Raw genomic sequence first — 12,426 nt, 5'->3', positions numbered from 1 at the left:
TCTAAACCTTGTTCTCGCTCTAGTGGCTTGTTGATGCCTTTGCCGGTGCCCAGGAGGCCATGGACCCATATTTCAATGGATTTTATCTCTGATATGCCTGTCTCTCAGAGAATGACTGTTATTTGGGTGATTTGTGATAGATTCTCTAAGATGGTCAATCTTGTACCACTCCCTAAGTTGCCATCTTCCTCTGAGTTGGTGCCCTTGTTTTTTCAACAGGTGGTTCGCTTGCACGGGATTCCTGAGAACATTGTATCTGACAGAGGAGTTCAGTTTGTGTCTAGATTTTGGAGGACTTTCTGTTCCAAGCTGGGAATTCAGTTGTCTGCAATACCCACTTCTGGCTGAGCTACCTGGGGGTCCTTTACCTTAGAAGGTGGTGCTCCTCGAGGCCCATCCTCAAGGGCAGCTCCTGCCACCAGACTCTCCCTGTCCCGCCAGGCCTTAAGCAAGTTTATGTGATATATTTGTTCGGGCTTTCTCTTGTCTGGTTGGTGTATCTTATAATTTACTTCACCTATTCGTTCCAGCACTTCGTTTGGTCCCTGCCATTTCGCAAGAAATTTATTTTCTACGGTAGGTACCAATACCAACACCCTGTCTCCGGGTTGAAAGACTCGTGTTTTAGCCGCTCGGTTGTATACCGTGCTTTGGGCATGTTGTGCGCGCTCTAAACACTCTTTAACTATTGGCATAACTTCTGCAATTCGGTCCTGCATAAGTGTTATGTGTTCAATTACACTGCGATAAGGAGTCACCTCTTGTTCCCAAGTCTCCTTGGCAATATCTAACAGGCCTCTAGGACACCGCCCATAAACCAACTCAAAAGGTGAAAAGCCTGTGGAGGATTGGGGTACCTCACGTATAGCGAACAGGAGGTATGGTAGTAGGGCATCCCAATCTCTCCCGTCCTTATCCACCACCCTTTTCAACATTCCCTTTAGGGTTTTGTTAAAGCGCTCCACCAAACCGTCAGTCTGAGGGTGATATACTGAGGTACGCAAATGGGAGATTTTTAGTAGTTTACATAAATCCTTAAGTATACGAGACATAAAGGGGGTCCCTTGATCCGTAAGTATCTCTTTCGGAATGCCGGTGTGGGAAAACATATTAACCAGCTCCTTTGAAATTGATTTCGCATTGGCATTCCGCAAGGGCACTGCTTCGGGATAACGCGTGGCATAATCCAATACTACCAAAATGTACTGATGACCCCTGGCAGATTTAACTAACGGACGAACTATATCCATTGCTATCCTCTCGAAGGGCACCTCTATTATTGGTAAGGGCACTAAGGGGCTTCTAAAATGTGACATAGGTGCGGTCAATTGACACGTAGGACATGACCGACAGTACTGGGTCACGTCTCCCACTAGACCCGGCCAAAAGAAATGTTGCAGAATACGGTGTTTTGTCTTTTCTACCACCAGGTGTGCTCCCAAGGGATGTTTATGTGCCAACTCCAAAACTACCTGGCGAAAGGACTTAGGTACCACTAGTTGTTCTACCACCACTCCTCGCACCTTGTCTATGTGATACAGCATATCCTGCTGCACCGCCATGTGTGGGAACTCGTTTTGAGCCCCTGGGTACAATGGTCTTCCCTCGGAGACCTTTACGTTTTCCCACGCCCTTGCTAGAGTAGGATCCTGGTGCTGAGCGGTCCCGAACTTACCACGGGCCACCTCAAGATCAGGCATTTCTAAAACATCCTCTAGCTGGTCTGCCTCGCCTGCATACACAGCCAGAGGAGAGTCCACAGATTCTAGTACTTTCTCTGAGATGGGTTCTCCGTCATCTTGCTGCAATGGTTCAGGGGCTAACTCCGGAGTACCGTCTTCAACTACAGTCATGGCCAAAAGTTTTGAGAATGACACAAATATTAATTTTTACAAAGTCTACTGCTTCATTTTTTCTAATGGCAATTTGCATATACTCCAGAATGTTATAAAGAGTGATCAATATTTGCCTAGAAAATGAACTTTATCCCCCAAAACACATTTCAACATCATTGCAGCCCTGCCTTAAAAGGACCAGCTAACATCGTTTCAGTGATTGCTCCATTAACACAGGTGTGGGTGTTGATGAGGACAGGGCTGGAGATCAATCTGTCATGATTAAGTAAGAATGACACCACTGGACACTTTAAAAGGAGGCTGGTGCTTGGCATCATTGTTTCTCTTCTGTTAACCATGGTTATCACTAAAGAAACACGTGCAGTCATCATTGCACTGCACAAAAATGGCCTAACAGGGAAGAGTATCGCAGCTAGAAAGATTGCACCTCAGTCAACAATCTATCGCATCATCAAGAACTTCAAGGAGAGAGGTTCCCTTGTTGCCAAAAAGGCTCCAGGGCGCTCAAGAAAGACCAGCAAGCGCCAGGACCGTCTCTTAAAAGTGTTTCAGCTGTGGGATCGGGCTACCAGCAGTGCAGAGCTTGCTCAGGAATGGCAGCAGGCAGGTGTGAGTGCATCTGCACGCACTGTGAGGCGGAGACTCTTAGAGCAAGGCCTGGTCTCAAGGAGGGCAGCAAAGAAGCCACTTCTCTCCAGAAAAAACATCATGGACAGACTGATATTCTGCAAGAGGTACAGGGAGTGGACTGCTGAGGACTGGGGTAAAGTCATTTTCTCTGATGAATCCCCTTTTCGATTGTTTGGGACATCTGGAAAACGGCTTATTAGGAGAAGACCAGGTGAGCGCTACCAACAGTCTAGTCTCATGCCAACTGTCAAGCATCCTGAAACCATTCATGGGGTTCCTTCTCAGCCAAGGGAATGGGCTCTCTCTCAGTCTTGCCTAAAAACACAGCCATGAATAAAGAATGGTACCAGAATGTCCTCCAAGAGCAACTTCTCCCAACCGTCCAAGAGCAGTTTGGCGATCAACAATGCCTTTTTCAACATGATGGAGCACCTTGCCATAAAGCAAAGGTGATAACTAAATGGCTCAGGGAACAAAACATAGAGATTTTGGGACCATGGCCTGGAAACTCCCCAGATCTTAATCCCATTGAGAACTTGTGGTCAATCATCAAGAGACGGGTGGACAAACAAAAACCTTCAAATTCAGACAAAATAAAAGCATTGATTTTGCAAGAATGGACTGCTATCAGTCAGGATTTGATCCAGAAGTTGATTGAGAGCATGCCAGGGAGAATTGCTGAAGTCCTGAAGAAGGAGGGTCAACACTGCAAATATTGACTTGCTGCATTAACTCATTCTAACTGTCAATATAACCTTTTGTTACTCATAATATGATTGCAATTTTATTTCTGTATGTGATAAAAACATCTGACACACACATAAAAACCAGAGGGCAGCAGATCATGTGAAAATATAATATTTGTGTCATTCTCAAAACTTTTGGCCATGACTGTAGAAGGTTCATGCCACTTTTGAAGTTCCACAAGTCCCAAAATAAGGGAAAGTCTCTCCCCAGGATTACACTGTGTCCCATAGACTTTATGACTGCCGCCTGATGTCTTTTGGTCCCTACTGGCGTGGCAAGAGTAACCCAGGCAGTGGGGTAGTTCTTAGTATCCCCATGGATGCAACTAATGCCCACGGTTAGGTTCGTTAGGGTGCTAGAGTCCACCAAACTGGCATGTACCAAAGTTACTCGACTGCCGGAATCCAAGACGGCATTCACACTATAACCGTCAACCTCGACGTGGCACACGTGTTGTTCATTTCCCATGAGGGTCTCCGCCACACAGACTGACTGCACATATAACGAAAGACGCCTCATAGCATTACAGTCCATTGGCTCTGTAGTCATTGGGCAGTTAGCTGCTACATGGCCAAGCCCGCGACATCGCCAACATTGTATAGGCCCTTGCCTCCTCGATGGAGATCCCAGACGAGGTCTGCTGGCTTGATGTGAGCCCGTACCACCTCCATAGTCCTTTGTAGGTCTGCTACCCTTCATTGTGACATTCTCTTCTTTTGAAGATGAAGTAGGTTTCGCAGGACCCTCCAGCGATTTCTTGGGGAGCCAGTGGGGTGCTAATGTCCCTTGGAGTAGGCTTTCAGAAGCATTGTAGCGTTCGACCATATTCACCAACTGGTCAGCGGTAGTTGGGTCACGCTGTCCAACCCACCTCTGGATCTTAGCGGGTAAGGACCGCAGGAACTTGTCTAGAACAACACGCTCCACCATCTGCGCGGACGTCAAAGCCTCTGGTTGCAGCCATTTTTTTACTAGATGGATGAGATCATGCATTTGTGAGCGGGCTGGCTGATGCTCCACAAAAGTCCATAAATGCACCCTCTGTGCACTACATACGTGTTTACTCCCAGCCTTGCAAGGATTTCGCCTTTGAGTTTGATATAGTCCATAGCATCCGCTCCACTCAGATCGTAATAGGCCTTTTGTGGATCTCCGCTCAGAAATGGAGCAACTACCTCAGCCCATCTGTCCAGCGGTAAGTGCTCACGTTCTGCAATACGTTCGAACACGGTGAGGTATGCTTCCACATCATCGTCTGCGGTCATTTTAAGCAAAGTCTTCTGTATGGCTTTCTGCGCACTAGCAGCGCTTTGTGCACGGTCTCCCTCATCTCGGGGTTGCCGAATCAAGGCCTGTTTTATTGCCTCCAACTGCTCTTGCTGCATCTGGCGTTGCTGCTCCAGAGCCTTCTGGAAGCAAGTATTAGTCTGCTGTTGTTGCACATTTGCTTGCAATAACTGTTTCACTAGTTCCTCCATATTACTGGACTCTTGGCTCTTCAAAAGCGCAGAAGCTTTCACCCAGGACATACACAGCGTTTTCTCTGCAGTCACAGTCCAGCAGCCACAGTTGCGCGCATTCGAAACACCATTTGTGGGAATAGATAGCTCAGCTGGGATCTTTGCTTTGGCACAAGCGTGTGGCTATGGAGTCACTTCAGCAGACTAGCAAGTTCCACATGGATATGGACACGGCATATTTATTGTGCACACTTGTTATTCAATGTTACACATGCCAAACATGAAATAAAACATCTAAGGCCGTCTGGCCACTAACTAACAATAGCAGGCTAACTACAAAATAAACCTATATCACAGCAAAGAAGTCCATGTAATCTTACTGTGTCAGCTCCGAGCTCAGCAGACGAGAGAGACTGAGAGATCCCAGCTCCTCCTGATTATATCAGCTGGGCCAGTCAGGAAACCAAAACCTGGATTGAATTAGTGGAGGGGGAACTACCAGTCCTTTCCATGCTGATCACTAAGGAAACCAGGACTGGATTACAGTGAAATAACCTGGCTTCATCATCAGTACAGGGAGACATATGAAATGAAACGGGGAGAAATATACCTGTTTTCTAGTACCTCTCCCCTTGGCACCTCACAATACATATAAATATTGGCATTTAATATGGCTGTTTGGTCATTATATATTTAGGCACTCTGGCACTGGTAACTTTGTATGATTATTAGTCACTTTTTTTTAAAGCTCCATTTGGTCTTTGCTGCTTTATTACTATGAACTACTGATAGCATATATTTTTGTATACTGGTGATTCCATATATTTTAGTATTTTAATATTATATATCTCTTTGATGCATAAGCACTTTTTTATGTAGAATACTACATACCATTAATAATAAAGGTATTTTTAATCTTTCCTTCATTATGGCTGGTTTTATGATTCATTATCTCTAGTTCATGTCCAGGGTCTCTCTTTTTGTGTACAGTTCATTTGAATGGTCGGCCATTCAATCTGACACATCATTGAATATTGGTTATTTTATTATTCTATTACCATTATATTTTATTACAATTATTTTTATTCAATTGGTGTGTATTTTATATGTTTCAGTACCAAACTAGGGCAGTCCCTATAGGAGAAAAAAACACAGTAATTATACTATATTTTCACATACTTTCTATTCCTGACCGCCACTGGACTGGCTTATAAACTTCCAAAGTATATGGTTTGAAGTCTGGAATCTGCTATATAAGGCTAGTTTTCTGACTGTTTTGGATAACATGATACATGTTTTTTTTTGTCTATTCTCACTTGCATATAGGTCAGTATTAAATAGTCTCTTAATGAGTTGCCTTTGGTGAGGATGATAAAACCCATAGAAATGAGAGGCTTGGAGAGTGAGTGTGAATACGCCACCTCACCCTATTTACTGAAACATGGGGAATATGTTTTTTCTATTTGTCACCCTCTGACTAACCTTCAGGTGGTAAATTATTGGTATAGTTTTACATTTGGAATTAATAAAGTTTAAGTTTTATCCTTTTGTCAGCAAACATGAGGTATGACAAGAGACAACCCATTTAAGACAATCCAATTTTGGTTAAAACAATTCCAACAATCTGAACAAAAAGGCTTCTCCCCATGTGACATCTCTGATGTTTATTAACAGTTGATTTCCAAGTAAAATATTTCCCACATTAAGAAAATGAAAAAGACATCACCTCTGTGTGACTGCTCTGATGTCTAACAAGAAGTGCTTTCCGGTTAAAACATTTCCCACATTCTGAACAGGAAAAAGGCTTCTCCCCTGTGTGAGTTCTCCAGTGGTTATCAAGATGCACTTTTCGGTTAAAATATTTCCCACATTCTGAACAGGAAAAAGATTTCTCCCCTGTGTGACAGCTCTGATGTCTAACAAGATGCGCTTTCCGGTTAAAACATTTCCCACATTCTGAACAGGAAAAAGGTTTCTCCCCTGTGTGACAGCTCTGATGTCTAACAAGATGCGCTTTCCAGTTAAAACATTTCCCACATTCTGAACAGGAAAAAGGCTTCTCCCCTGTATGAGTTCTCCAGTGGCTATCAAGATGCACTTTCCAGTTAAAACATTTCCCACATTCTGAACAGGAAAAAGGCTTCTCCCCTGTATGAGTTCTCCAGTGGATATCAAGAACTGATTTCTGGTTGAAACACTTCCCACATTCTGAACAGGAAAATGGCTTCTCCCCTGTATGAGTTCTCCAGTGGCTATCAAGATGCGCTTTCCAGTTAAAACATTTCCCACATTCTGAACAGGAAAAAGGCTTCTCCCCTGTATGTGTTCTCCAGTGGCTATCAAGAACCGATTTCTGGTTAAAACATTTCCCACATTCTGAACAGGAAAATGGCTTCTCCCCTGTATGAGTTCTCCAGTGGTTATCAAGAACAGATTTCTGATTAAAACATTTCCCACATTCTGAACAGGAAAAAGGCTTCTCCCCTGTGTGAATTCTCTGGTGCCTATAAAGAATCGATTTCTGGTTAAAACATTTCCCACATTCTGAACAGGAAAAAGGCTTCTCCCCTGTGTGAGTTCTCTGATGGAGATCAAGACTTATTTTCCATTTAAAACATTTCCCACATTCTGAACAGGAAAAAGACTGCTCCCCTGTGTGAATTCTCTGGTGCCTATAAAGAATCGATTTCTGGTTAAAACATTTCCCACATTCTGAACAGGAAAAAGGCTTCTCCCCTGTGTGAATTCTCTGGTGGGTAATAAAATATGATTTCTGTGTAAAACATTTCCCACATTCTGAACATGAAAATGACTTCTTTGCTTTAGAAGCAATTTGTTTCTTAATGTCTCTTTTGTGACTTTGATTTTCCTTAGTAGTTGGTAATGAATCAAAATATGGGACCTGTTCCATAGGATCAGATGACAGATCTTTGCTGTGAATGGATGATGGTATATCTAGAGTAATAACATTCACTTCAGTTGTATCTTGTAGGATCTGAAGAGCATCAGATTTAAAAACTGAAGATATCAGCTGTCCCTCTGTGCTCCTGGTACAGTCATCTGCTAAGACAAAACAATTATTTTCTTTTTAATAAAATATCCTTGAATTTTAAATTTTTGAACATTTCTACTTAGCTTACCATTTTTATGGATAGTTTATGAAAAAAAATTTAATTATTTACCAACACAATGACAGTTTACAGTCTAATAGAAAACCTTACAGGATTAACCAGTAGTGCGTGGTGTTCACTGTTTGTTCATTCTGCCTCCCAAATATTGAATAAAAAGAAACCAATCAATATTAACCCCTTAGCGACAGAGCCAGTTTGCAGCTTAATGACCAGGCCAATTTTTGCAATTCTGACCACTGTCCCTTTATGAGGTTATAACTCTGGAACACTTTAATGGATCCTGCTGATTCTGAGACTGTTTTTTTGCTACATATTGTACTTCATGTTAGTGGTAAAATTTCTTCGATAAGTCTTGTGTTTATTTATGAAAAAAACGGAAATATGGCAAAGATTTAGAAAATTTTGCAATTTTAAAACTTTAAATTTTTATGCCCTTAAATCAGAGAGATGTGTCACACAAATTTCTTAATAAATAACATTTCTCACATGTCTACTTTACATCAGCACAATTTTGGAAGCAAAATTTTTTTTGTTAGGAAGTTATAAGGGCTTAAAGTTGACCAGCGATTTCTCATTTTTACAACAAAATTTACAAAACCATTTTTTCTAGGGACCACATCATATTTAAAGTCATTTTGAGGGGTGTACATGGCAGAAAATACCCCAAAGTGGCACCATTCTAAAAACTAGACCCCTCAAGGTGCTCAAAACCACATTCAAGAAGTTTATTAACCCTTTAAGTGCTTCACAGGAACTAAAGCAATGTGGAAGAAAAAAAATTAACGTTTAACTTTTTTTTGCAAAAAATTTACTTCAGAACCAAATTTTTTTATTTTCACAAGTGTTAAAAGAGAAAATCAACCACAAAATTTGTTGTACAATTTCTCCTGAATATGCTGATACCCCATATGTGGGGGTAAACCACTTTTTCAGCACACGGCAGTGCTCGCAAGGGATGGAACGCCGTTTGACTTTTTCAACGCAGAATTGGCTGGAATTGAGATCGGATGCCATGTTGCGTTCGGAGAGCCCTTAATGTGCCTAAACAGTGGAAAACTCCAACAAGTGACCCCATTATGGAAACTAGACCCATTAAGGAACTTATCTAGATGTGTGGTGAGCACTTTGAACCTGCAAGTGCTTCACAGAAGTTTATAACGTAGAGCCATGAAAATAAGAAATCCATTTTTTTTCCACAAAAATGATCTTTTCGCCCCCAAATTTTTATTTTTACAAAGGTAACAGGAGAAATCATACCCCCACAGGTGTTGTGCGATTTGTCCTGAGTACGCTGATACCCCATATGTGGGGGGGAACCACTGTTTGGGCGCATGGGAGAGCTTGGAAGTGAAGGAGTGCCATTTTGGAATGCAGACTTTGATGGAATGGTCTGCGGGCATCATGTTGCGTTTGCAGAGCCCCTGATGGGCCTAAACAGTGGAAACCCCCCACTAGTGACCCCATTTTGGAAATTAGACCACCCAAGGAACTAATATCGATGTGTGGTGAGCACTTTGAACCCCCAAGCGCTTCACAGAAGTTTATAAACGCAGAGCCATGAAAATAAAGTCTTTTTTATTTCCACAAAAGTGATTTTTTAGACGCCAATTTTTAGACTCCCAAAGTTGGTAAATAGTGAAAACCCCTCAATTCTTGCTCCAACCCTAACCCCAACACACCCCTAACCCTAATCCCCACCCTAACCCTAATCCCAACCCTAATCCTAACCCTAATCCTAGTTCGCCCTAACCCTAATTCTAACCCTAACCCGAGCCCTAGCCCTAACCCTAGCCCTAACCCTAGTCCAACCCTAACCCTAGCCCAATCATAACCCTAGCCCAACCCTAACACTAACCCTAGCCTAACCCTAATGGAAAACTGAAAAAAAAAAAATTTCTTTATTTCATTATGTTTGCCTATATAAGGGGGTGATAAACGGTGGGGTTATGTACTATTTTTTTTATTTTGATCACTATGATCGTTTATCATAGTGATCAAAATAATGAATGGAATCTGCCAGCCTGTGCCGGCAGATTCCCGGCGGGCGCACTGTGCATGCGCCCACCATTTTCAAGATGGCGGCGCCCATCGGAGGACGCCGGCGGGACGCGGGACCACCTGGAGGGGACGGAAGACCACGGAGAGGTACTGGGGGGATTGGGGATCCTATTTCTCTCTCCTCTGATGTGCGATCACATCAGAGGAAAGAGAAATTTAATGCATAATCGCGGCTTCTTTTTTTTTTTGCGGTCGCTGTTATAGGGTTAATAACGGCAATCACAAAAGCGGAGTCGGTAAAAGCCGACCGATTCATGTTCTCTGGGGTCTCGGCTACCCCTGGCAGCCAAAACCCTGGAGAAAATCCGACACTGGGGGGCACCATGTACTTTCTCCACAGCACCGTGAATTAATGGCGCTGTGGTTTTAGTACACTCAATTACCACCGTTAAAAGGCGTATCGGTGGTCGTTAAGGGGTTCATTAGGCGAAAATAATACCAATTCTCATCTCACAAAAAATTCCCCATTCAGGTCCATCATCTGTCAATGGAAAAACAGAGGTTCCCACACTATTAGCTGGTCAAAGGCTGCTGAAAAGCAACAGGGTTTCTATAAACCAATCCTGCAAAATCCGCCCTCACTTCTGAGCCTTGCAGTGTGCTCAAACAACATTTAGGATCCCTGTATTTAGCAATATTATAGTGAGAAGAACCCACTTAATTTATGGTGTGTGTCTCCTGGAGCACAATCTGGGCACTATGTGTTGGGTTATAAAAAGGCAAAATGTGTAATTTTCACTCTCCAACATCCACTGCGTGTTAATTTCCGGAAAGTGGCTGTGGAGTCAAAATATTCACTCCTCCTATAGATTATAACCCTCATTAAATTAATTTATAAAATGGAATCACTTTATGGGGATTTTGACTATTTCTGGTTTTCTGTCATTTAGTTATATTAGGGTTCCTGCATATGGTGTGTCCAATCTCATCTGGGATCTGTTCCTGGTGTCCAGCTGGAGTAATCTGCTCCCTACTTCAGCCAATTGGAAAGGACCACACCCTACTAAAGCTCAAAGCATATGGCCGGAATCTGCCAGATACAGCGCTGTTCTCCTCTGGTTCAGTCCTCTGTGCTCAGCTCGTGGCTTGTGTATTTGTTTCCTGTTGTGACCGTGGCCCATTTACTGACTACTCTTGTGTCTTCTGATTCTGTATTCTGTCCTTCTGGTTCTGACCCAGCTACCTGACTATTCTTCTTGCCATCTAAAACCACAGAACAGCAGGTAACACCATGGTCCAAGCCTAGGGGTCCTGTGTAAGTCCAGATCCATGTAAGGGTGTTAAAGGGAGATGAGCAAGGCAATCCATGGGATATGGAAAGCAGAGAAGATAGTGCCAAGCATGTTCATGGTGGACATCGTTTCAGCTGCCAGGTTACCCAATACATTGTGTCTGCAAACTATTCCAGTTAGATCTGCAGTCAAATAGGTAAATGGCGCTCCTTCCCTTCTGAATACTGCCATGTGCCCAGACAGTAGTGTACAATCGTATATAGGGTATTGTGTGAAGCTGGAAAATAATTTGTAAGATCCATTTGTTTTCTATTATCCTTTGAGAATAATTTCAAAATTATCAGCAAATAAAGTGACACACGTCAGATTTTAAAAATGGGGCCTGATTAGGAACACAAAACTGGCTGCGGGAAGAGGATAAATCAGAGTATTTTGGGCAGTAACTACTGGAGTCAAAAACTGTGGCTATATAATAACATCTACTGAAATGAAACAACCACAAGACGGATTTCATCACCAGGAATCATTGTAATCAGTATAACGGCGCCGACCTGACAGTGTCTGTAGGTTACTGTGCACAATCCTGCTGACAGGTTCACTTTACATTTAGATCTTAGGCATTTGGAAGAAGCGATGGAGCTTTTTTTTAAAACTATCAGGGAGTTACAGACTCACATAAGTGACGCAGGACAATCCCACCACAATCAAACTATCATACAGAATGAACAGGTAAAAAAAGACATTTTTTTATTCTATGTTACATCCCCAACAACAACATATGTATGAGGGGAGAACTCCAACAGTAAATCGGAGATGCATTCATTTATGGTGGACCATTGGAGCTACTATGTATCCTGACCAGAAGATTAGAGAAAATAACATTGCTCCCCATTTCAGGAGAGATTGTGCAGTAATCTGAATTCCTTAGGATCGAAAACAATGTAATTTATGACGTGGAGTGAATCCATGAAACCAGGGCTCGAGCCATGCCAACACATCTCCTGCAGGCGTGAATACAGTGCCTTGCGAAAGTATTCGGTCCCCTGGAACTTTTCAACTTTTTCCCACATATCATGCTTCAAACATAAAGATACCAAATGTAAATTTTTGATGAAGAATCAACAACAAGTGGGACACAACTGTGAAGTTGAATAAAATTTATTGGTTATTTTAAATTTATGTGGAAATTCAAAAACTGAAAGTGGGGCGTGCAATATTTTTCAGCCCCTTTAACTTAATATTTTTATATTTTTTTGCGCCACCTTTTGCTGCGATTACATCTGCAAGTCGCTTGGGGTATGTCTCTATCAGT

General features: G+C 42.5%; 1 protein-coding gene across 1 annotated transcript in view; it reads right to left on the bottom strand.

Moving 5' to 3' along the window:
- Window positions 1-12,426, bottom strand: part of LOC141094349 (uncharacterized) — a 113,873-nt gene that overhangs the window by 33,875 nt on the left and 67,572 nt on the right. The window contains 1 exon segment of the mRNA XM_073580188.1: window positions 6,563-7,489. Coding sequence (XP_073436289.1) covers window positions 6,563-7,489 — 927 coding nt within the window.

Source organism: Dendrobates tinctorius, unplaced genomic scaffold (genome assembly GCF_039654945.1).
Source record: "Dendrobates tinctorius isolate UK_male_01 unplaced genomic scaffold, ASM3965494v1 ptg000063l, whole genome shotgun sequence".
In the NCBI taxonomy this organism is placed as follows: Eukaryota; Metazoa; Chordata; class Amphibia; order Anura; family Dendrobatidae; genus Dendrobates; species Dendrobates tinctorius.
The sequence above is the reverse complement of the archived record's forward strand: the minus strand, read 5'-3'. Positions and strand labels throughout refer to the sequence as shown.